General features: G+C 37.9%; 1 protein-coding gene across 1 annotated transcript in view; it reads left to right on the top strand.

The window, feature by feature from the left end:
• GRHL2 (grainyhead like transcription factor 2) overlaps window positions 1-27,289 on the top strand; it is a 241,576-nt gene that overhangs the window by 85,464 nt on the left and 128,823 nt on the right. The window contains exons 5-7 of the mRNA XM_043977278.1: window positions 11,739-11,794; window positions 13,898-14,054; window positions 17,459-17,570. Coding sequence (XP_043833213.1) covers window positions 11,739-11,794; window positions 13,898-14,054; window positions 17,459-17,570 — 325 coding nt within the window. The remainder of the gene's footprint in view (window positions 1-11,738; window positions 11,795-13,897; window positions 14,055-17,458; window positions 17,571-27,289) is intronic.

The raw sequence follows: 27,289 nt of genomic DNA, 5'->3' as shown, positions 1-27,289 counted from the left end.
CACAGTTGATAGAGCACTGAGTTGGAACTGAGGAAGATTCATCTTCCTAAATTCAAATCCAGCCTCAGACACTGCCTGTGTGACCCTGGGCAAGTCACTTAATCCCATTTGTCTCAGTTTCCTCATCTGTAAAATGAGCTGGAGAAATAAATGGCAAAACACTCTAGTATTTTTTCCAGGAAAATACCTAATAGGATGGCAGCTAGGTGGTGCAGTGGGTAAAGCACCAGCCCTGGATTCAGGAGGACCTGAGTTCAAATCCTGACTCAGATACTTGACACTTACTAGCTATGTGACCCTGGGCAAGTAACTTAACCCTCATTGCCCTGAAAAAAAAAGGAAGGAAGAAAGAAAAAAGGAAATACCAAATGGGGTCACAGAGTTGGATACGACTGAATAATAAACAAGGGGCAAAGGAGAGATTCAAAGATTTCCCACACTAGTGATGTAGGAGGCAAAAAAGAGGTTAATAGAAAACTTAAGACCCAAGCTCTAATTCAGATATGAGCTCTAAAAGAGACTCAGACCCTAGTTAATGGATAACTTACAAGTCAGGATGCTAGGTTCTCATCCCCCTGGGAATCAGTACCCATAACAGGAACTTTTATAAAAAGGGGCAAATCATATAACAATGAGACACAAGACAGGGTATAGAAATTCTAATGAAAAATGAAGATATTTTGAAACTAAGCCTGGGAACCAGAAAGAGGCATGGGCAGAAAAGGCCAAATTTGTTCCCCAAAACATACCTCTATGGAAAAAAGTACATACTTCGGGGGTTGGCTTAGGACCCCAGGAACTCCAAATTAGGATAAGCCCTTCCCTGTACCTCCCAAAGGTGAAGAATATTATAATGAAAAGGACAGGCCCTCCCCTGTACCTCCCCAAGGTGGACATTATTATAATGAGACTGATAATCAATTTATCCATACTATAAATATAACTCTTTTCTTTCAGTATTCGAGAGATACCTTTCCACTTTTATGGTTCTCTCCCTGTGGTCACTCACAGTATTGCAATAAAACTTGGGAAACTGAGTCACTGAGTCTTGTAATTCTTTTGGGACAACTCACAATTTGACCCCAAATTCCATCCCACATCACTAGGAAAATATGAGGTAAGAGAACATACTTTCAGCTGTGATAGGGACAGGGAAATCAGAGAAGGCTTCATGGAGGAAGTCACATTTAACTTAGTCTTTATTTTGTTAATTAAATGGGTTTTAAAAAAATTAACAAGCATTCTCACCTCCTCCTTCACTGAAAAAAAGAAAAAGAAAAATCCTTGTAAGAATTAGACATAGTCAAGCAAAATATTGGCTATGTCCAAAAAATGCATCTGAACTAATCTTTATAGGAAGAGGATTCTGATAGATTGAAATGATGATAGAGTGAGTAACTTCTAGGTCAAAAGTATGCACTGCACAAATACACAAAGGCAAGTGAATGTACGATGAGAGAATGGACTGACAAGTGGTCCAATCCTCCTAGAACACTGAGTGTATGCATGGGGAATAATGGGAAATAAGACTATAAAGGTAGGTGAAGCCAGAATGGGGAGGGTCTTAAATATTCAAGGAAGCCTGTGCTGAACCAAAAGCCTTCTTGAATCTCCTTGTAAATTGATTGGTAACGAAGAAATTATGAGCCCACATAAATGTTTTATTAGTCTGTCTTCTCCTCAAGTTACACTCTCTATTTGTTATAGTTAGTCAATTCAGTAAAGTCAATACTTTTTAATGACAGTCTGCCATAAACTGACACTGGCTGCCAGCCTATGGCTCCTGTCAAGGGAGACTTCAACAAGGCAGCTTCTGCTCTAGGTACAATTAAGGTGGAGAGAGATAGTTGCCCAACCCCTCCAATTGACCTCGAACAACAGCGGGAGTTAACAAGCATATATTACATACTTGTTAGGTTCTAGGCATTGTTCTAAGTCCTTGAGATACAGAGGAAGGCAAAAAACATGAACCCTGTCCTTAAGGAGCTCACATTCTAATGAGAGACAACTATATATGTACAAGATATAGACAATGTAAATGGAAGGTAACTGAGAGGGAAAGTGTTAGCATTGAGGGAAGGAGTGAGGATAGGGAAAGCCCTGCAGAAGGTAGGATCTAAGCTGGGTGTTGAAAGAAGTTAGGGGAAACTAGGAGGTGAAGGTGGAGAAAAAAGAGCATTCCAGGCATGGGGGACAGTTAGTAAAAAGGCATGGATTCAAGAAATGGAGCATCTTATGAGAGGATCAGCAAGGAAGACAGTGTGGCTGTATTTATTGTAGAGTTCATGGAAAGATCTTTTCTTGATGAAACAGAGTTTTTATTTTATTCCCTTGTATTTCCCAGAAACCACTCTGCTCAGCTTCTCAGGTCCTACAAAATTGGACACCATCCAATTATGCAGCCACATTTCTCACTTCTCACTGATGTTGTCTTTTTATTCTAGTTATGCCTCCAGTTATTGTTTAGACAGGAGACAGTTTGCATGGCCTCAGTTATTCCATCTTTATTCATGTTTCCCTTGACTAGAAGACTGTACCTTCAGTTTTGTCTTTATACATTTCACTCATAGAATCCTAGAATCTTAGCTTTGGAAGTGGGGCAATCGAAGACCTCCAAGAGGCTTTCAAACCGCTACTCCTGGAGGCAACCAATTCCATTTTAGGATAACTCTAATTCTTTTTTGTTTTGTTTTGTATTTGTTTGTTTGTTTGTTTGTTTGTTTTGGTGGGCAATGGGGGTTAAGTGACTTGCCCAGGGTCACACAGCTAGTAAGTGTCAAGTGTCTGAGGCTGGATTTGAACTCAGGTCCTCCTGACTCCAGGGCCAGTGCTCTATCCACTGTGCCACCTAGCTGCCCCAATAACTCTAATTCTTTTTTTTTTTCAGGGCAATTGGGGTTAAGTGACTTGCCCAGGGTCACACAGCTAGTAAGCGTTAAGTGTCTGAGACTGGATTTGAACTCAGGTACTCCTGACTCCGGGGCTGGTGCTCTATCCACTGCGCCATCTAGCTGCCCCAGTAACTCTAATTCTTACAAAGGTTTTCCTTATATTAAGCTTAAATCTCACTTTTTCTAATTTTTACCTAGTTCTGCCCCATAGGGGTAAGAAAAACAGTTCTAATCTCTTTCCCACAAGACATCTCTTTCCATCCATATTTGATGGAAGCTACCTTATCGTTCCCTTTTTCTTTTCCAGGCTAAGCATAACTATTTCCTTCTACTGATCCTCATATGCCATATTCTCTAGACCTTTCATTAGCCTGGTTACCTTCTTCAGGATGTATTTCAGTTTATCTACACATTCCCAAATTGTCTAAAATAGTTTATCTAAAATATTCCTAGAACTAAATATAATACTCCAGATGCAGTCTGACCAGGGAAGAGAAGAGCTGAAATATTATCTTCCTTATTCTAGACACCATGATTGTTAATCTTGCCTAAGATTGTATTAACTATTTTTTTTGGCCACTACCTCACTTGATTCAGATTGATCTTGTGGCCCTTTAAAAACTTCACAATTTTTTCATCTGAACTCTGCAACCAGTAAATGTTCTTTCCACTGTCGCACATGGTCTTCCTCAATAAATAAATGTAATTGACTCTCAAGATAGCATTTGGTCCCTTTTGTGCTTTTATCACATTCTATTATGCATCATAGTTATTGTATATTTGTGTATGTGTTAGCATACCTACTGGGACATCTAGGTGGTACAGTGGATAGAGCACTGGCCCTGAAGTTGGGAGGACCTGAGTTCAAATGGAAATACCTGACCCCCATTTTACAGATGAGGAAACTGAGGCAGACAGGAGTTAAGTGACTTGCATACATCCAGATTGTTGGATCAAATGAGATAATGTATTAAGTACTTTGTAAACCTTAAAGCCACATAAATACTAGGTTTTGTTGTTTTTGTTGTTATAGACTTGGAAAAAACCTTAAAGGTCAACGAGGAAGGACCAGGTTTATAAGGGGCATACTTTCAAAAAATGTTAAATTCAGATTGCAGTGTATTTCCCTCTCAGACCATGAGTCAGGGCTTTTATTTGCCTGCTTGATTAAAGTGTTTGGAACTCTGGGAAAATATAACATATTTCTTCTCAATAAATTATTATTCTGTGATTAAGGAAAATCTCAAATATTCCAGACCTTGTTTTGGGGAGTTTGGGGGTTTTGTGGTTTGTAGTAGAGATATTCATATGCTTTCATTAACCTATTATTAGGCTACCATAAGAATGAAGGTTCTTGGGAAGAAGCTTTTATTAGATTCCAGATATTACCATCATCCGTAATAATATTTCTAAACAAATAAGAACACGTTTACATGAATTTCACTGTTAGAATTTTCAGTAATTGAGATTGATATTGATTGCCTGTTTAGAGCCCATTTTTCTGATAAAGAGTACAAATGACTAGTGCAAACAAAGTTACAGGGAAGCATTAAAAATATTTCAGCCAACCATGTACTATAGTGGACAGGAAGGTAAACTTGGAGTCTTTAAGGCCTTAGTCCAAATTCTGCCTCCCATATTTAAAAGCCATTTGACCCTAGGCAAATCACTTAACCTCTCTCTGAGATTCAATTTCCTTCTTTGTAAGATGGGGGGTAAAAATACCTGGAGTACCTACCTCATAGGAAGATTATGAGGCTCAATTGACATCAGAGTTTTATTGTGCTTTGCAAACATTAAAGCTACATGTAATTATCAGCTAACATTATCGTAAAACACCTGCCTTCATGAAAATGATATGCTAACTAGGAATAAACATTATGTGTTGAAATATTTCCCCTAAGACATTTTATTAAGGCAATTGTTTTGAATGAAAAAAAAAATGTGTCAACCTAGTTGGAGAGTGTATGGACAGAACAATAATACACCTGTGTTTCCTGAGCAAATCTCCTGTGGTTCAGACTTTTCACAAATTAAACCTGGACTTTCCTCCAATTATCATCTAGCATAGTGATTGGCGCATAGCAGGTGCATAATACATATTTTATTGATTAACTGATAAGTGAAGTTCCCCTATAATAACTTATCTTCAGGGGATATAAGCATTTCTCTTTTGTCAGAAAAATCCATATAATCCTTATAGTAGTTAGTCAGTCAGTAAAGGCCTTGTGGATAATCAGAAATTCATGATCTTTTTGAGATTTTCCATTCAGTATATTTATTAAGTTGTCTGCACTTGCAATGACCAGGTCTGCATCCAAACCCAGCGAAATAATAACTGATAAACAGATTGAGTACACTTTCCCAAATTTTATATCACTCCACCTATTTCATAATAGTTCAGTACAATGATGTGATACATGCAAAGAAGTAAAGCCTGCAGTTGTTGGATATTAAACACATTTCCCCTTTGCTCATTTTAGCAAAGTTATTAAAGCCTAGTGAAATATGGAAAGGGCTGAAAACAGAAGGGACAAAGAAGGTGGTGCCAACCAGCAGGGATCCATAAAATGAATTCCACTTTGGAGTTTACCATGTGATTTGAAGAGCGAATAGCTTTTCAAGGCACTAAGTCCAGAAGACTTAAACTTAAAGGAGTAAAGAAGAGGTCCAGAGGATGATTTCTTAGATTTTGAAAGTTATATTTTACATTTATAATATATGTATTTTTTTTGTGAGGCAATGAGAGTTAAGTGACTTGCCCAGGGTCACACAGCTAGTAAGTGTCAAGTGTCTGAGGCCACATTTGAACTCAGGTCCTCCTGAATCCAGGGCCAGTGCTTTATCCATATGTATTTTTTTTTTAAAGCAAGCTATCTATGATATCCGCAGTTACATGTACAAATCAAAATTTGGATAATGCCCATTTTACTTGGTATTTAAGTTAAGAATAAAAAATAAATTTAATTTTTTTAAAAAATCAAGATGGTGTCTGAGAATGGGTTTTTGATTTCTGGACCATAGCATACAATATAGTAATGACACACTCTTGGCCAAGATGGCATTGTGAGAAAATAATTATTAATAATAAAAATACAGCATGTACCTAATGATGGATGGGTTGGTAAAAGTATACTTGCCTGGAACCTTGAAAATCTAATCAAAAGTACTTTAAATTTATTCTTAAAAGGGGGGAGGAGCAAGAAGAAAATTGGCTACATATAATAATAATACTGCTACAACTAATAGCTAACCCTTAATGTTCACAAAACATTATATATAGGTATGTATTCACACCATCTATGCATGCACATATGTGTATACATGTATGTGCACATACACATGTATGTGTATATAGCAGCTAGGTGGTGCAGTACACTGGCCCTGGAGTCAGGAGAACCTGAGTTCAAATCTGGCCTCAGACAATTACTAGCTGTGTGACCCTGGGCAATTCACCCAACCCTGTTTGCCTCAGTTTCCTCATCTGTCAAATGATTTGGAGAAGGAAATGGCAAACCACTCCAGTATCTTTGTCAAGAAAACCCAAAATTGAGTCACGAAGAGTCAGACATGACTGAAACTACTCAACAACAACTACATGCTGTTCACATACATATACATAAACATACACGTATAATGTGTGTGTATAATCTCATTTGATCCTCATAACAGCTCTGCATGCTAGGTGCTATTATTATTACTATTTTATATGTAAGGAAATTAAGGCTGAGAGATAATTTGTCTAGGGTTACTTACCTATTAAATGTCTGAGATAAGATTCAAATTCATATATTCCTAAGCTAGATACCATAGATTGGAGCTACTTTAAGGGGGAGAGTCTGTGACCTTGTGTGTGTTTTTTTTTTAATATTTTGAAATTATCTTACATCAGTGTAAATTATTTTCTTTGTAATCCAATGTATTTTATGCATTTTAAAACATTATTCAGGGGCAGCTAGGTGGTGCAGTGGTTAAAGCACTGGCCTTGGATTCAGGAAGACCTGCCTGAGTTCAAATCCAGCCTCAGACACTTGACACTTACAAGCTGTGTGACCCTGGGCAAGTCACTTAACTCCAATTGCCTGGCCAAAAAAACAAAACAAAGCAAAACAAAATTATTCAGGGGCAGCTAGGTGGCTCGGTGGTTAGAGCACTGGCCCTGGATTCAGGAGGACCTGACTTCAAATCCGGCTTCAGACACTTGACACTTACTAGCTGTGTGACCCTGGGCAAGTAACTTAACCCCAATTGCCTCACCCCAAAACAAAACATTATTCAAAAGAGTCTACAGGTTTTACCAGACTGCCAAAAAGGCCCAATGACAGAAAAGGTTAAAAACTTCTGTCATAAAGAATAGTTATGAGGTAGGGGGGGAAAGAGCAATCAACTTAAAATAGGAGTCGAAGTTCAAGAAATGAGCCAATAATGAAGCTGGGGCCTCATTTATCTATCCACATAGAAGGGTGGGGTCAGTTTAGACAATCATTCCACACCTACTTAAAGTAAGAGTCAGATGCTAGACCCCATTCCATAATCACGTGACAAAATTTTATTGAATCAATTATTGTTGTGGTTGTTGTGGTTGTTAAGTCCTTTCAGTGTGTCCACTCAACTCTTTGTGACCCCATTTGGGGTTTTCTTGGCAGACACTAGTATCACTCTATCGCACTAAGCGCAAAAAAAGCCTTTGGTCAATTTAGATGTCCTGGTGATACGCAGGAAGTGTAGTTGGTTGAGGAGACTTTGTCAGGACCTGTAGAATGTATATAAAAGAGGGAGGCCTTTCAGAACCTGGAGATTTAAGCATCTAGCAGCTTAGGGATGGCCACTGCCAGGCAAACCACTTAGAAAGAAGAGCTGGCTGGGGAGGAAACTGCTGAATCCTCTAAAAGTAGTTTTTGGAGAACCAGAACATTATACTCAGACTGAACTCAGGTTGGTGAACTATATTTCCAATGCCTGGAATGTTGTTCTCCCTCTTTTAGAATCAGAGAGGTGGGCAGTGGAGAGAGCATTGATTCTGCATTCAAGAAAACCCTAGTTCAAATCTGGTCTTAGACATCTAGTAGTTTTATTACCCTGGGGAAGTCACCTAACCTGTCTGCTTCAATTTCTTCCTTTGTATAATGGAAATTATAATAACACCAGGATTTTGGGGAGAATAAAAATGAGAAGGTAACATAAAACTCTTTGCAAACCTTAGAAGGTTATATAAACATTGCTATTTTTTTTTTAACAAGGCATTTTGGGGGCAGCTAGGTGGTGCAGTAGATAGAGCACCGGCCCTGGAGTCAGGAGGACCTGAGTTCAAATCCGACCTCAGACACTTAACACTTACTAGCTGTGTGACCCTGGGCAAGTCACTTAACCCCAATTGCCTCACTAAAAAAAGAAAAAAAACCAAGGCATTTTGCTAGGCATTGAGAATAATAGTAAAAAAAGAAGAAGAAGAAGAAGAAGAAGAAGAAGAAGAAGAAGAAGAAGAAGAAGAAGAAGAAGAAGAAGAAGAAGAAGAAGAAGAAGAAAAGAAAAAGAAACAGTCTTTGACCTCAAGAAGTTTACATTTTTCCAAACCCTGGTTGACAGTATCAAGAACTAGTCAGACCAGACCCATGCTTCCTTTGTTTTTATGGGTTTACGCAAATGATAGAGCAGAACAATGCTTTGGATATAGTTTTAACTAGATTTTAGCAACCCATAGCCTCTTATGTTGTTATTGTGGAAAAAAAGATGGAGAGATGTGAGCTAGATGATAATACAATTAGGTATATTTGCTTAGTTTCACAGCATAAAACTAGGAGCAATTGGTGGATGTTCCAGATAGGTCGATTTAGGTTTGATGTAAGGGAAAACATGATAGTAATTAGAACTATCCCAAAATGGAATGGGCAGCCAAAGAGGTACTAGATTTCCCCTTATTAGAGATTTTCTAGTGAAGGCTAGATAAGTGCTCTTATGTTATATAAGGGATTTTTGTTTACTTATAGGTTGGATTAGGTGGCCTCTGTTATCCCTTCCAGTGACATGCTGGTAAAAATTTAACAACCAGCTCTCTAGGTTAAAAGAGGGTGTATGACACACATTAAAAATCTAATCTGCATGATTAACATTTTCATGTCACTGTCTTAAGTTTAAGACAATTGATGAAATCATAAACCAAACTTTGATTGTAGAATTTATCCATTTCTGAGGTGTAACTCCTCACACTGAATATTTAACAATCAGCTCTCCCCAGTAGTTCAGCTGACTACAGCACAGCTTTGCTTCCAATTCTAGGTGGCACCATCGATGGAGGGTTGGACTTGGAGTCAGGGAGATCTGAGTTAAAACCTTATGCCTTAGACTTTTACTAGCTGTTTGAATTAGGACAAATCCTAAAGAATTTTTTTGCTTCTTTCTTGTTCTCAGTTTCCTCATCTGTAAAAATGGTGCTAATAGTATCTAGTTTATGAGCTGTTATGAGGACCAAAAGAGTTAAGGTATATAAAATGCTTTATAAATTCTAGCCTTTGTCATCTGAGATTATGAACTTATTCTAGAATTTATTAATATTTATTAAGCACCAACTATGCACAAAACACTATACGTGTCACTGTGGGTACAAAGAGGCAAAATACAGCCTCTGTTCTATATGAACAAATATATACAGAGTATATGTACATACAACATATATACAAGATATATACAAACAAGATATATGTAGGATAAATTAGAGATAATCAACAGAAGGAAGACACTAGAATTATTCTTAAGTGCAAGGATAAAGGTTAAGCTTTTTGTAAATTATTAGAAAGCTCAATTATATAATAAAAAAGTACCGGGTTTGGAGGTTGGTGTCTAGGGTTCAAAGTTGTGTAAGTCTTTTGAACTCTCTAAATTTCTATTACCTTTTGGTAAAATGAGGATAATAATGCCTTGTAGAATTGTTATGAGGAAAGTACTTTGTGACTCTTAAAATGCTCTATTAGTGTGAGCTCTCATTTTTTCTTTTTTTTTGGTGAGATGTGATTTCAAAGAAAAGGGCCATTGATCTAGAGATGGAAGGGGCATCAGAATTTATCGAGTCTGACTCATCTTGTCCCCTCTTTTTCTAGATGATGAAACTGAGGCTGAGGAGGTGAACTAACTTGCCCCCAAGGTCGCACAGGTATTTAGCATCAGAGGCATGACTTGAATCCAGGTCCTTGGAAATTTCTGTGATATTCTTATTGGTTCAAAATTCATGTGCTTGCTAATTGCAGAGAAGGGCTCTATTAGGGATAGGGCATGCCCAAATGAATGCCATCTTTGACCTAAAAGAGCTTAGAAGCAATCTGGCATGCATGGCAGATATGACCAGAATACAAATTAGAATATGATAAAAGGCATAGGAGAGGTAGCAATAGAGTGTTTTGGCCCTTTCAAACTTCACCTTGCATGATAAGGGCTGTGGGTGTCCCACAAAGTTATTAAAGCTTACAACTGTATTAAGACTTTGGAGACATTCTGTTTATTGTACATGTGGCATATCCCTTCCCCCTAAGTGGAAAACAAAAGCTCTGTTTAGGGCAGGGATCATTTAAAAACATCTTTGTTATTGCTGATGCCTAGCATGGGGTCATGCACACAGTAGGCATTTAATACATTTTTGTGGAATTGATGACTTATGGAAGAGTTCTTTTATGGTATGTGGGTCTGCTTTGGTGCCTGTGAGGGGGTGGGATGGAATAGAAGATTTGTTGTAAATAAAAGGTTCTTGAAAGAGGTATCACTAGTTCTGGACCTTGAAAAATAATCAGTAACATTTTTTATATTTTATTTTATTTTGGAGGACAGGACAATGAGGATTAAGTGACTTGCCCAGAGTCACACAGCTAGTTAAGTGTTAAATATCTGAGGTCAGATTTGAACTCAGGTCCTCCTGAATTCAGGGCTGGTGCTTTATCTTCTGTGCCAACTAGCTACACCCAAAACATTTTTTAATATTTTAGAGCTATACAGCCTTTTATAGTTTATAAAGCATGTCCTCATAGCAACCCTCTAAGCTAGGTAGGATGCAATGGATTTTACAGATAGACATTTGGGGTGGAAGGAAAGGCATTCTATGCCTAAGAAATGGTATGAGCAAGAGACTAAAAAGAAAGCATGACATTAGGGCATGGTGAGTCAACCAATTTGACTGAAATAAGCAGTGCAGAAACAAAGTTAGAACAGGATTGTGGTGAACCTTGAATGCCAGGGTAAGGAGCTTGAGATTTCATTTACTCGACAATAGGGGACCGTTGAAGGATTTTTGGAGCCAAGAAATGATATGATCAGAATCTTACATTAGAATGAGTATTCTGATAGCAGAGAGAATGATGAAGCATGAAAATCAACTCTGAGGCTATTGTAATGCAGCAGAGAGAAAATGAGGACCTGAGCTAGGTTGATAGTAGAAGTAACAGAATTGAAGAAGAAAAAGGTGAAAAAGAATAAATCACTTCTAAAATACCTTGCCCCTCTGAGGTAAAATGAATCACTAATAAATAAGATTGCCGGGACTTAGTGAATTTGAAGTCTCAATTTACAATCGCATAGGAATATTCTGTTCCAAAGTGAATGGGAATTTAAGAAAAGTGGTTGAAAAATTGAATGTGCCTAATCAGATCATTATACTTGGAGAAGGTTACACAAGATGGAGAAATCTGGCAGAGTCTGTATACAAATTCCATATACAAATCATAAATAGATCCATAATACTGTGAAGATTTCTTCCTAGGATGATCACAATTGGAAATATTTTGGGAGATTTTTTTTAACTTGATGTTTGTTTATAATGGTTCTTTATCTATTTTAATTTTTTTAAATCACTTCTAAACTTTTCAGAAATATCGGAGTGCTTCAGTGGGGGCCGAAGAATATATTTATGAACAAACGGCAAGGTAGGTTGATAAGAGATGAGATAACAGGAACTGATTAACAAACAGATTAAGATTAAAATAGGACATTTGAGGAAACAAGATAATTTCCAATCATCTGAGAAAGTGTCAAAACAAATGCATACCATGTCTAATATTAAAATAGGCAATCATTTTTTTCAAGTGTAATGGAAAGAGTGCTGATCTGTGAAGTTGGGAGATGTGGGGTCTAGTTTCAACTTTTTCCCCAATTTGACTGTGATCTTGAGGAATTCTCTTCATCTCAGGGTCTTGGTTTTTGGATTTGTAAAATTATGGGGTTGGAATATATTAATCTTCAAGGTCCCATTCAGTTCTACAGTTCTGTCATTGTATTTTACCATGCCATTTTTTTTAAAAACAATTTCTTCATTTCAATTCATTGCAACACAATTAAATTCAACTCAGTTAAGTAAGCGTTGATTGTGTCTACTCTGTGACTGGTGCCATGCTAGGTGTTAAGGATATGAAGAAAAAATGAGGGGGCAGCTAGGTGGCGCAGTGGATAGAGCACTGGCCCTGGATTCAGGAGGACCTGAGTTCAAATTTGACCTTGGACACTTGACACTTCCTAGCTATGTGACCCTGGGCAAGTCACTTAACCCCAATTGCCTCACCAAAAAAAATTTTTTTTTAAATGAGAAGGGTTCCTATCCTCAAGAAGCATTTTGTCATTGTTTAATCATTGTCGGTTGTGTTTGACTCTTCATGATCCCTTTTTGGGATTTTCTTTGCAAAGATCCTGGATTGATTTACCATTTCCTTCTCCAGTTCATTTTATAGATGAGGAACGGAGGCAAACAGAGTTAAATGACTTGCCCAGAGTCACACAGCTAGTAAGCGTCTGAGGCCAGATTTGAACTCAGGTCTTCCTGACTCCAGACCTAGAACTCTATCCAATGTGCCACCTAGCTTCCCCATCCCTATTTTACAAATGAAGAAATAGAGGCAAAGAGAAGTTATTTGCCCAGGATCACACAGCTAGCAAATATCTGAGGCTGGATTTGAACTCAAGTCTTCTTTACTCCCAGGCCCAGCACTCTCTCCATGGTTCCACCTAGCTGCCCTTCTACTGGAATTGGAGCTCCTTGATTTGATATGTGTCAATCAATAAACAAGCATTTATTTATCAAGTGCCTCAGGTGCTAGCTACTGTGCTAGGCATATTGAATGACCATATTTTTCACTCCTTGTCATTCTTAGAAAGTTATTTTGTATTTTCTTCATCATCAGTTTTAGTTGAAGATTTTATTGCCCTGATATGAGAATACAAATTTTAAGAGTTAACTTTGAAAGTCACCTCTTCACCCAGGCTTTTAAAGAGTATATGAAATGAAGAACTAAAAAATTAGGTTGCCCCACTGAAAAGATTAATGCAGAAAATTTTAACTTACATTTAGCTTACAATGAAAAAAATAAAGGCTTTAGTTCAAAAAAACCATTACAGTATGTAGGTTTATTGTAGATAATAAAATAGATATCTTCTTGAAAGTTCTATAAATAATTTTTAATGTAAATACAGTATTTCAAATGCTTCAGGAAAGTTGGCTATTTAAAGAAACCTTGTCATGATCTCTTTGGTAAAGTGAACAATTATTTTATAATGGGAATAATTATCTTCTGTTGTATCTATTTTCCAAGTTTTTGTTTTTAAATTATGTGTTGTCTTAAAGTACGACATACGTATATTATGTCAACTTGGTGAAATTTAAAGAAGCTTAGATAATGTACCTCAACACATTGGTTATGTGCTGTAGCTTGCATTCCTCAGGGCCATAGGTTTGCACAATTGACCAGTTATATCATGGACTTTCTCCCTGACAAAAACCAAAACCAATCAAACAAAAACCTAACACATAGGCCCCTACTGGGAATTGTACAAGAACTATACTCAGCATGAAAAACCTTTACCCTTTTCCATCCTAAAATGACATCTACTTTTGCTAAGTCAGTGTCAAATTCAAACAAATGCAGGTCAGTATTCATACGAATTGATGTTAAATTCATTAAGCACCAAAAATAAAAATGAACAAAGAAAATGGAGGTGGTAATGATAATTGTTATTCTTTTTTTCCCCCTTTTCTACAGTAGCACATTTCAGTATACTTTGGAAGCTACCAAATCCCTACGTCAGAAGCAAGGAGAGGGACCCATGACCTACTTAAACAAAGGACAATTCTATGCCATCACCCTGAGTGAGACAGGAGACAACAAGTGCTTCAGACATCCCATCAGCAAAGTCAGGGTATGAGACTCCTTTTTCATATTAAAGACACAGAAATCATATATCAAAAAAGTCAGAGAAGATTTTTTTTCATGTGTTGGGGTGTTTCTTTTTTTTGGGGGGGGGGAGCATTGCTTTTTCCTTGAATAAAAGAAAAGCATGAGGGTTTTGGCTTATTATCCTAGTCAGGGGCCAAAATAACTCCAAGGAAGAATTATAGTCTGCAAGATACATACCTTCAGAATATATCAGAGGGACTTTCCCCACTTCATTCATCAGATATGAACTGCATAGTTTCTTATCAACTAATCTTAATTTATTAGGTGTGTAGCTGTGAAGTTGAAACCTATTTGGGAGCATGAAAGAGGTACTACTAGATTCAGAAAGGGAGGGTATGATTAAGTCAGTGTATGTAGGAACTTGGGGTTCTATTTAAAAATTTCATGTTTCACTCCCTGTTCAAGGGATGGGCTCAAACCTTTCTGAATTATTTGTAGAGACTCTCAGATAGAGAAGCATCAGCCCTTTTGGTGGAAAATGTAATTTGAGTTTCAGCTTCACGCTGGAATGCTGCCAGATTCTAGAATCCATGATTCTGCCAGGAAAGAAAATAATTGATAATCTCTTCACACTGAAAAGGAATATTATATCAGATCCTCCGAGCTCTTCCCACCCTCAGAATGTTACAAAAACCTTCAAATTTTCTGGTAAAATCTTTATCTATTTTCACCCATAGTGACTACTAACCATTGCTTTCCCATCCCATCTTGTTCATACCTTCTACTTCCCATTGGAAGAATCATTGGGATAAGAGAACACTACTGTATTATGGTAGTTAAATTTAAAATAAGTCCCCATGAAAATCCAACCAGTGTATTATTAAGAAAATAGGAAGGGCAGCTAGGTGGCGAAGTGGATGGAGCACCGGCCCTGGAGTTGGGAGTGCCTGGGTTCAGATCCGGCCTCAGACACTTAACACACACTTGCTAGCTGTGTGACCCTGGGCAAGTCACTTGGCCCCAGTTGCCTCACTTAAAAAAAAAAAAAAACTAAAAAAAAAAAAAAAGAAAATAGGAAAAGTTTGTTCGGTTTCTCTTGATACAGGGGCCCACACTTGTCTGTTATGAATGGATTTAGTTGCTTTGTTTTAGTGGGAGAAATTAGGCAAGGTTATTGATATGATCATTTGATCATTTTCATTTGATCATTTCAATCATATATAATAATATATTATTATACTTGCCTTTCTTTTAGGGTATCTAATCCATTACAAAAAATCCAGTCAACAAGGATTTTATCAAACCCCTATTATGTGTAGCACACTGATGTTCTTTGGGCTTGTGCCTTCTCTTATCTCTCTCTCTACACACCCCCTCCTGGATACCTCATCTGCTCCTGTGGGTCTAATTATCATCTCTATGCAGATGATTCACAGATCTGTATATCCATCCCCTGCTCTTCTTTCCCACCCCACCCCCACTTCAGTATCACAACACCAGTTGTCTATTAGACATTTCAAACTCCCAGAGATATTTTAAGCTCAACATGTCCAAACTGAACTCATAAGCTTTTCCATATCATCTCTTCTACCAAATTTCCCTCCTTTGGTTAAGGGTACTATTATCCTTCCAGGCTTTCATATTCCCCAGTATTAATCTTGACTCTTCAGTTTCTCTTCCCCTATATTTCCTAATAACAGTTCAATTTGATTTAATTGGCTGTTTTTTGACGAGGAGAAGAATATTCTGTATAAAGTGCTACATTAGGATTTCAATTCATTGTGCATTTATTATAGTGTCTACTATATGTTAGGCACTGTGCTAGGCACTGGAGAGGCAAAGACAGAAAAAAAACCCAAACAAACAAATAGTGACTACTACTTGTACCTAATATAATGGTGGAGGGGGGAAGGAATGGATGTTTCCCATAGTCACTGGCAATATTTCCTATGAGACCACATTTTGATCTAATTTGGAATATAAAACCCAGTCATGGATGTTTAGAGTGTTTCTTTCATTTGTCACCAAAGAAAAATTTCTAATATATATATTTTTTTAAATCCTCAGATTGGATAAGGAATTCAAATACATTTATATATCAGGAATACAAGAATATTTATATCACCTCATTCACTTACTAAAGGAGTTTTTGTTTGCAATGAGACTTTAACTTGGGGACAGCCAGAAACAAACACTGAGACAACCACACAGTAAACTTTTATATATAAGGAACAAAGTTTTGAGATGCAAAAGGAAAACAAACAGCTTGGCAGGCTCATGAATTTAGTAACCCACCACATGTTGACTTCTCTTTGTAATTTTTCTGCTTTCTTTTAAGTTCAACAGACACTGCCTGTGAGCTGGAGTAATGTTTATTTTTAAATTGTGTTAACCTAGCAAGCTTTCCTAACTAATATAAACCCTTTGATGGAGCAATCTGTTTCCTTGTACAGTATTTCCTAATGTACAAAAATAGATTGAAATTGGGCCAGAGTTCAAATGGAAACTTGGGAAAAGATATTGAATGATATATCCTTTCAACACAGTTAGAAAAAAGCATAATGCATGAAATAGGATCCTGGAGATTCAGCTTTTGAATCCAACAAACATTGTTGAAGTGTCTACCCTGGAGAAAGAACTTTACTAGAGGCTAAGGATACAAAGGCAAAAATAAAACAGACCCTGCCATCAGGGGGCTTTCATTCTATTGGGAAGGGGAAGTACAACATATACACAGATAAGGGAATCCAAAGTATAGGTAAAGCAATTTCAAGAGGAAGAGAGAATTGGGGGTTATGACGAGATGTCAGATAATGATTTCTCTAATATTAAAAACTATAGAGAAGCTATATTTTTGGACACTGTACTTAAGAAAGGACTTTTTGTATGTGATGGGGTGCAGTTTATCACATAGAACTGCAGCTTCCTCACAGTTTCCTTACCTGTAAAATGAAAAGCTGGGACTGGATGACTTTTAAGTTCCCATCCAGAGCTAATAGTCTGTGATTCTTTGGGTCAACATGTATCCAGGTAATTCAAGTTGTTTATGACTCCAGTGATAAATGATGTTTCCACTTCTTTTAAAAGATGGATTATTTTTCTTTCTTTCTTTCTTTCTTTCTTTCTTTCTTTCTTTCTTTCTTTCTTTCTTTCTTTCTTTCTTTCTTTCTTTCTTTCTTTCCCTTCTTTCCCTTCCTTTTTATTTTTCTTTCATCCTTTTTTCCCTATCCTTCCTCCCTCCCTCCTTTTCCTTCCTTCCATCCATCCTTCCTTCCTTCTTTCCTTCCTTCCTTCCTTCCTTCCTTCCTTCCTTCCTTCCTTCCTTCCTTCCTTCCTTCCTTCCTTCCTTCCTTCCTTCCTTCCTTCCTTCCTTCCTTCTCTTCCACCCATACAAGAAGTAATTTCTTTCATTCTTTGACTTGACAGAGTGTGGTGATGGTTGTTTTCAGTGAAGATAAAAATCGAGATGAGCAGTTGAAGTACTGGAAGTATTGGCACTCTCGGCAGCATACAGCTAAGCAAAGAGTACTTGACATTGGTAAGTAGGCGAGAGTTCTACAAGGGGCTTTGATGAATAGAGAGCTGTTGTCATGAAGTTAAGGTGAATACGAGCAGGTAACAAAACAATGACAATACAGAAACATTTTTGTTCTCCACACAGGAAAGTTCATGGTCATTTGTTATTGGAAACTAGTGATCCTCAAATTTTTTGGTCTTAGGACACCTTTATACTCCTAAAAATTAAGGATCTCAAGGAGATTTTGTTTATGTGACTTGTACCTATCACTATATGCTGTATTGGAAATTAAAATATCTTGGCTTTATGCAAATAGATAGTTTTGACCTCATGGACCCCTTGAAAGAATATTGGGTATCCCTAGGGCCCCCAAACCATACTTTGAGAACCATTGCTTTAAAGAATTGTATGTAGCCCAGTAAAATAGAAGGTGTCATAGTTTGGGGAGAGTTAAGTTATGTAGTCCTTTATTTGACAGTCTGGTGAAACCTATGTGCCCCTTCTCAGAAAAATATGTTTAGCACAGTGCCTGACACATAGTAAGCACTTAATAAATTCTTGTTGGCTTAACTTGATTTAAAGGAATAAAATAAAATGCATACGATTACAAAGGAAATTAATTACACTGAAAGAAGTTATCAAGTGAAGTCACTTAACTTAACCTTTGCCTCAGTTTCCTCATATATCAAATGGGGATAACAAGTACACCTACCTCCCAGGGTTATTGTGAGGATAAAATGAGATGATATTGGTAAGACACTTTGAAAACCTTAAAGTAGCATATAAACAATAATGATTGTTAACATTAATGGAAGATATTTTTAACCATAGGTTCATAGACTCTGGGTTATAAGTCCTTGCTGTGAGGCATACCTTCCCTCCAGGTTAGCTCCTCTGGGGGCTTTTGTCTTGAATGTCTTCCACCTGGTGGTGTCTCTGTTCACTACACAGCCTAAGTGTCTGTGCTGCTCTTTTGGCATGGATGACTAAGAGAGATAATGGAATTTGAGAGCCAACAAATACTATTTTTTAAAAAATGAAAATATAACTTAATTAAAATAACATTATAAATCAGTTAACTAAACATTACAAGGGAAAGTTAAACTTTAAGAAACAATAAAGAGGGGCAGTTAGGTGGCACAATAGATAGAGCCCTGGCCCTTGGAGTCAGGAAGACCTGAGTTCAAATTTGACCTCAGACACTTACTAGTTATGCGACCCTGGTCAAGTCACATGACGTTGATTGTCTCTGAAAAAAAAAAACACAACACAATAAGAAGCAAAAAAAAAATGAATTGAAAGGAATAGAAAACCTAAGTACAAGCTCTCCACATGATCTTTCGCTTCTTATCCATCATTACTTAATAATAATAGCTAATATTTTAAGTTGGCAAAGCCTTTATGTACTCACCATTTCATTTGTTCCTCCCATCCTTGTGGGTAGGGACCATCAGTATTATATCAAATGTTAATGGAGGTTATTTGCTTTGCAAACTTTAAAGCACTACATCTATGTAGGTTATTTATCCTCATTTTGTGTCTCAATGAAGATCTTCAGCTTGCTTCACTTTAGGCCTGCTCATAACTCAAGCACTTTTTTCTGGCTCTGTATGCTTTGCTTTATAAGGTGGCATCATATTATGAAGAAAATCCTGGAGTAGGAGTCAAGAGATCTATGTTTGAGTCTCTATTCTACCTCCACACAAGCTGTGTGATCTTGGACAAGTGACTTCCCTTCTTTGGGCTTCAGTTTCCTTGTTGGACTAGATGAGAATGAATGAAGGAAAGAGATCACTATCATGGGAAGTCATATTGAGTCTTCATGGCTGATATTTCTTTGTAGTTGAATATAAGGGTCTTTGGTTGAGGGTTCCTTGTGGGTAGTCAAATAAAGTCTCTTTGAGCTCTTAAATTTTATAATGTTATAGCCCATAGTCCAGAACCACAACTGTGTGTTTATATGAACAAGTTTTGTTTTGTTTTGTTTTTTCTTTTTGGCTTGTGACCTCAGGTACATCAGAATGTAGCTAATGTTCAAATCAAAAAAAAAAAAAGGTGGGAGGAACTCATTTCCCAAGAGAGCACTCAGACTAGAAAACATTAAACACAGGACAGATTCTATTTCAACCAACATAAAAAGACTCATCTTGAGCTTTTTCTTTCTTTTCTGGAGGGGCTCACTTTCTCCAGGGATGTATGCAATTTTCTAAATATACTGTGTTAGGGTTGAGGAGACTTGGACGAGGTAAATGCTTGGGGGGCAATAAACAGTTTATCTCTTTTCCCCAATTAATCCACAAAGCTCATAGCAATATGAAGTAAAAAGTGCTGGTTTATTTCTTCACTTCATGGCTCTCCCTTGATGCATCTTACCTCTAATTTCTTGGTCCAGGATTGCCTCCCCTGGGTACTTTCTCAATCAAGAATATCTTCACCACTTTATCATTTTGACCCTCCTCCTGGCCATCTCAGTTGTGAAGAATTTCTTTTGGACTTTGGACCTTACTGGATCACTGCCTGCTCTCCACTCTCCACTCTCCACTCCCAATCACCTCCTTTCTCTGAATGTAGCTCCTCTCTTTTCTTCCTTGTGTCTTCCTTCCAATCTGTCTGTCTTTTCTTCCTTGTGTCTTCCTTCCAATCTGTTTGTTTCTGCTCTTCTTTTAAAAGCCCAGGTCAAGGTTTGTGTCTCTGGCATCAACTTGGTGGTGAGATGTTAACTGGGTGATAACTACCTGTGAACTCTGTCAAGGTGGGGTCAACTATTCAGTTCCACAACACAGTTCAAATGTGGTGTCAATGGAGATGTTAACAGCTCAAAACAAAGGTTTTATGGGTTTAACCTTGTTAACAAGGAGTTGACCCTGACCAGGCTTCTCCAGAGTATATCCTCTAATTCTAAGGCAGCTATGTTGTCAGTCCTCCAAGTGCTTGTGGAAACTTGATTGAGATGTGTCTCATCTGAATACCCTTATTTAGCTCTCCAATGGCATCATTCTCTTTTTGGGTTCCATTTCCCCAAAGAGACTTTTTTTTTTCACTTTTTATAACTTTTTCACTTTTCATAACAAAAAGACACAGGAATATAATTCGATATAGGGCCAATCTGCTATCCGCAGCCCTTGTGTTTGTCACTCCTTGAAATAAGGAGGGAAAAAAGGTTATTTGATGCTGTGGTTGAACTAATCAGTTTTCTCCTTTAATTTATCTAACTAGAATACCATAGATATTACCATGTTACCATTGACGTACCCTGCTCATCTGACAACTTTTACTGATTCCTCTTGTTTTATCCCCACTTAAAGTTGAATTCTTTTTAAAAGTTTAATTGATGACATTTTCATGTTCTATGCTCTCCTCTCCTATAGTTCTCTCCCTATAAGAAATCAGAGACTCAAGGATTTAACAGTATATGCAATATTCAAATCAACAAGAATTTATTAAGCAACATATAAAGACAAAAAAATGTCTCTGCTCTAAAGAAACATATTCTTCTGGTGGAATACAAATTAACAGATGAGGAAATTTGGAGTGATTTTTTTAAAAAGAGGGAACTTTTGCAAGGAAGGTTAGCTTCCTGAAAGAAGAGACAAATGAGTTGAACCTTGAAGGAAGCTAGGTATTCAATGAGACTGAGGTGAGGAAAGAGTATATTCTATGTATGGGAAATAATAGCCCTTACAAATACAAACTCTGTACCGCTAGTCCCCTACTTCTCTTCCAATGTTTTATCATATGTCCCAGGGGACCAAATTTGGTTATTGCATTTATTTTATTTTTTTAATTATTATTATTATTTTTTGTTATTGCATTTAATGTGTTCTTTGTTTAGTTCTTTCAATTATGTTTAACTCTTTGTGACCAAATTTGGGATTGTCTTGGCAAATGTACTGATGTGGTTTGCCATTTCCTTCTCCAGCTCATTTTACAGATGAGGAAATCAAGGCAAACAGGGTTAAGTGATTTGCCCATTGTCACACAGCTAGTAAGTGTCTGAGACCATATTTGAATTCAGGTCTTCCCAACTCCAGGTCTGGTACTCTATCCACTGTGCCACCTAGCTGCCCAATGTGAGTTTAGCCTTTTGTTGTTGTTGTTGTTGTTGTTGTTGTTGTGTGTGTGTGTGTGTGTGTGAGAGAGAGAGAGAGAGAGAGAGAGAGAGAGAGAGAGAGAGAGAGAGAGAGAGAGAGAGAGAATGAGGGTTAAGTGACTTGCCCAGGGTCACACAGCTAGTAAATGTCAAGTGTCTGAGGCTGGATTTGAACTCAGGTCCTCCTGAATCCAGGGCCAGTACTTTATCCACTGGACCATCTAACTGCCCCCGAGTTTAGCCTTTTAATGTTGTCTTTATGTAGTCATTGTTTATATTGTTCTCCTAGTTTTGCTTTCAAGTCAGGGTTTTAAAATAATTTTTTTTTGTCTTTTGTCTTTGTATTACCAGTACCTGGCACATACTAGGTACTAAGTATATGCTTGTTAAATGTATACTTCTCAAGTTTTTCTGTCTTTCACATATTAATCTTTTTATCCAGCATATTATGTTTATATGCCATACTTTGTATGGACCTTTCTCAACTGATGGACACCAACTTGATTTGTAATTGTTTGTGAGGTTGTTCTCCACCCCCACCCCCCACCCCCACCCCCCACCCCCACCATACAAAGTGTTGCTTTGAATATTTTAATATATTTGTGACCTTTCTGGTCTCTTTGGAAATATATTTAAAGCTGGGTTTCCTCATCTTGTTCTTTTCTCTTTATTAATCTTTTAAAAATATATGACCATTAACAGAACAGGTTTTCCTCAGTTGTAGTTGAGTTTTCTTATATGGATTGTTTCACTATGAGAATGAATGAAGGAAAGAGATCACTATCATGGGAAGTCATTGGTCTTTGGTTTAGGGTTCCTTGTGGGTAGTCAAATAAAGTTTAGGCTGAGCTTACTCTTCCATCTCTGTGTCTATAATTCCATAGAGAGTAATAAGGGACTTGTTGACATATAGGACCTAATTCATAGAGAATAAAAAAAAGTTGAACTCCATTTTGATGCTTCCTTTCCCTTCCTGTACCCAAAAGACTCACCTAGGGCTTACTGTAATAGAGTCTCAGTTGCATTTGATTACATGGTAGGGTCTAAACTTTATGAGCATCTCTCTTTTTTTTTTTTTTTTGGTGAGGGCATTGGGGTTAAGTGACTTGCCTAGGGTCACACAGTTAGTGAGTGTTAAGTGTCTCAGGCCAGATTTGAACTCAGGTCCTCCTGATTCCAGGGACAGTACTCTATCCATTGCACCACCTAGCTACCCTGATCTCTCTCTTTTTTTGGTGATTTATGAGCATCTCTGCCTTCTAGCTTCCCTGATTTCCTTTAGGTCTCAACCAAAGTCTTACCTTCTGCAAGAAACCATTTCCAGTTCCCCTAGATGCTAGTGCATTCCTCCTATTGGTTATTTTCCATTGGTTCTATGTAAATTATATTTTGTCAGTACATAATTATTTGCATCTTATCTCCCCCCCTCCCTTATACAGTGAGCAGGGAATGTCTTTTGCCAGTCTTTGTATCCCTAGTGCTTAGCACAGTGTCTAGCATATTGTAGGTGCTTAATTAGTGTGAATTGCCTGAAGGATCCTTTGAAGTTTCCATTCACATTGGGCTGATCACCTAGTGCCAGCTGGTAATGTGGGAAAAGAGCAGGGTTCAACAAGTGCCTTAAGTTGATTTTTCCCCCTATGGCGCAGTGTAAGAGTTCATTTATATGGAATGTATCCATTCAAAAGAATAATGAGGGAGGTATTTTTTAAAAAGGCTTTATCCCATTTTGCAGATCAGGAAATTGAGGATCAGGAAAAGGAAGTGAATTGCTCATATTTACCATGTGCTATCCATTATGTTCAAAAAGAATATAACTGTTCCCTCAGTTAAGGCATTTGTTCGCGGTTGTTTTTTTCCTTCTTCAGTATTGACAATGGATTTTTAGTGATATATTCATATGATCTTTGTTTTGTTTTATGGGGCGATGAAGGTTAAGTGACTTGCCCAGGGTCACACAGCTGGTAAGTGTCAAGCGTCTTAGGCCATATTTGAACCCACATCCTCCTGAATCCAGGGTTGATGCTCTATCCACTGTGTCACCTAGTTGCCCATATTCATATGTTCTTGCATAGTCCCTTGTAACCAATATTCATATCACTGCTACTAAGGAAAAGTTGTTGAAAACTATAATTGAAAGTGGATTGATTTCTTCTGTTAAAAGGTTACTGGTGCAGTCTGTAGCTGTATCAATTCAATTCAACATACATTTATTAAAAGGATCTATTATTTTTTATTTTTTTAGGCAATGAGGGTTAAGTGACTTGCCCACGGTCACACAGCTAGTAAGTATCAAGTGTCTGAGACCGGATTTGAACTCAGGTACTCCTGAATCCGGGGCCAGTGCTTTAACCACTGCACCATCTAGCTGCCCCAAAAGGGTCTATTCTGTTTAAGGTACTATGCTACACACTCAGGATTCAAAGAAATCTGCTCAGACCATAGCCTCAAGGAACTTACAATTCAATGGGAGAGAAAAGATATGTAAATAAATATGACACAATGGAGAGTGTGGGGAAGCTGGGTGGTGAAGTGGATAGAATGCCTGGAGTCCGGAAGACCTGAGTTCAAATATGGCCTCAGACACTTACTAGCTATGACTCTGGGCAAGTCACTTAACCCTGTTTGCCTCAGTTTCCTTATCTGTAAAATGAGTTAGAGAAGAAAATTACAAATTACTCAGTATCTTTGCCAATAGAATCCTTAATGGGGACACAAAGAACCAAACACAACTGACCAACAACAAAAACAGCATCAGGCCAGAGGATTTAGCAGATCATTAGTAACCTTGGGGATTGCCTTTTGGTATAGTGGTGAGACTAGATGCCATTTTTTTTGTAATGGTACTGTTATGGGGTTGGGAATTTGGGACTATTAAAGTTTAAATTGGCTAGCTAAACTCAAGGACAGATATACCTTGAGAAGTAAGAGAGATAAGCCCATTAGGCTACTGTCTGAGTGGCTGTGGGGACCAATTTTTAATTGGGGGTGTTAGCTAAGTGGCTCGCCACAATATTGGGGCAAGGAAGGAGACAGGCAGCCTCCCTCAAAACAGAGCAGGATTTATTTAACAAGAATGAACTTAAAAAAAAAATACAAACAGGATCAGTAGCATCAAGGGAAAGGAAATAAAATGGGGAAAGGGAAAATATACAACCTCAACACCACCACCCAGGAATCAGCTGAGAACACACAACAGCATCCTGTCGCCTTCCAGCTTTCAGCTAGAATGGTGAAAAAACCTCCCTTCTTCCCAGCAGACCCCAGGCTGACCACACTCAGCCCCTGCCAATTGGCTGGCTACTCTAATAGTCACATGACTGCCTTCACTGGGCTTCTAATCATTACAATTTTGCCAGGCCCACATAGGCATTAGTGAGTGGTGATGACATGAGGTGCCAGCACCATGGTGACAACTACAACCAGTGGGTGGAGCACTGTGATGTTTGTGGAGCCCCAGAGGCTAGTGTACATGCCAAGGTTTTGTTTTTTTTTTAATTCTAGTCAAAAGATGGGGTCACAAAAACCTCAAATAACAATTAATTCTATACATGGCACCTGGGGGACGGAAATGGCTCCAGAGATCAGAGGAGCTACCCCTCAACTGACTTCTCCCATCCCACCCCCAATAAGGGCTCAGGTGATCATGCCATCTACCATCTATAAAAGCTATAGCCTTTCTCCTGTTTGAGGAGATAGGTATCTCAGACAAGGTCTCTGAACCCTCTCCTCATGAAGAAGTCCTTGACTTCTCTCTTGGTCAACTTTCTTCAGCGCCTTAATAAAACATTTAATTCTAATTGGATTTGTGTTCCAGAGGGTGTAATTCTTTAAATAGGAATGCCTAAGGACCCCCACCAACCAACCTATTTTCCCCATAAAAGTACAATATTCTGAAAAATTGTGAGAAGAAAAAAGTCTATTTTTAATTTTCTTAGTTCAAAGTATACCATATCTACTGACTGGAAAAAACAAAACAAAACATTCTTCCCCTTGATAGCTATTTTTATAGATCCATAGAGCTAAAAGTAATTTTAGAGAAACCATAGAGTATAACTCCAGCATTTTATAGAAGAGAAAGGGAGACCAGGTTGAAGGTCACACAACTTGTTTCAGAGAGATAGAAATTGTGTTTGGAGGCATATAGTTTAGGACTCTTTCACCTACACCTCCTAGAACATGCTAATTAAACAAAGAATTTGTGGCTATTTGCCTTAACCTGTTGAAGAACCAATAAACTTTTGTAGAACAGAGGCACAAGTCTTTTTAATTTGAAAACATAGCATTATAATTACTGCTCAAGAAAATAAGAGAAGCAATTAAATGGAGCATGGATTAGTTCCAAATAAATCAAAAAGTGAATGAATTTCAACTACATACCTGTTGGTTCAACATTTATATTATTACAGGGTTTATTTTCCTAACACCAGCATATTTTTATTTACTTCACAGACCCTCATATGCAGTCTCCCCATTCTCATCTCTCAACCTCCTGGTTCCATGGCTTTACTTTTTAAAAACAGTACTATCACTGACTCACTATTTGGCTGGGGGCTTCATCCAGTTAGAGCTTGAATCTAAGACCATAAACAACTTATTAAGCCATGAATGTAACTCCTTGATGTCAAGAACTTTCATCTGTAGTTTTGTATCTTCTGTACCTACTATATGTGATATGTATATAGTAGGTACTTAATAAATGCTAGTGAGTTCATTATCTTATTACATTTCCCTATAAATCCTCCCTTTTTCAGAACTTTATTCTTTTGGTTGAGGGTACCACCATGATTCTAATCAACCACATTCATAGCCAAGGAGTCAGCCTTTTCTCTCACTTATACCTCTTTGCCAAGTCTTATCAATTCCACCTCCATAGAGTATCTTGCACAAATCTTCTCTTTACTCACACAGCCAACTGTACTACCTTAGGACTTGTTACCTTTAACCTAGACTACAGCAATAAACTCTAATTGATGTCCCTATCTTTAGTCTCTTCTTTCTCAAATCCGACTTCAACATAGCTGCCAAACTGATATTCCTGACACATAGATGTACTCCCCTACTCAAGAAGTTCCCATGTCTTTCTTTTGCTATAAAGTTAAAATACAAACACTTTTAATTGCCTCTTAAAATCTTTTAAAAATCTGCCTGCGGAGCCAGACCCAAGATGGCAGAATAGAGGCAGGAACTCACCTGGACTCTCCCGAATTCCCCTCAAATTAAATTCTGTAGTGGCACAACCAATAAAATGTTGGAGTGAAACAATTTTCCAGCTGAATCCAACATAGGAGGTCATCAAGAAAGTTCTGTCACTCCTGGGTGCTGGTCAGCCCCTGAGTGCAATACACTCTACACCTGGCAAAGCCAGCAGCAGGTCTTGGAGGTGGCTCATCAGAGGCAGCAGTAACATCTGGAGTCTCAGCCCACAGATGGTAAGGGACTGGGACAACTGGTTAGAAAGAGATTATGGGAACCCGTTGTTGGTCCTGGGTTCAGCACCCTGTTGCACTGCCCATTTGCAGTTCTGAGTCACAGTCCTAGGGCAAAGAGTAGCACTAGTGATTTCAACTTCAGGTCTGGTCAGAGAAGAGTGCTTGTAGTTGCTCACAAAGGAGCAGAGACCATGTTCTCAGTTCCAAAGCAGAAAGGG

Source organism: Dromiciops gliroides, chromosome 1, assembly GCF_019393635.1.
Source record: "Dromiciops gliroides isolate mDroGli1 chromosome 1, mDroGli1.pri, whole genome shotgun sequence".
Lineage (NCBI taxonomy): Eukaryota > Metazoa > Chordata > Mammalia > Microbiotheria > Microbiotheriidae > Dromiciops > Dromiciops gliroides.
This window is presented reverse-complemented; position numbering and strand designations above follow the sequence as displayed.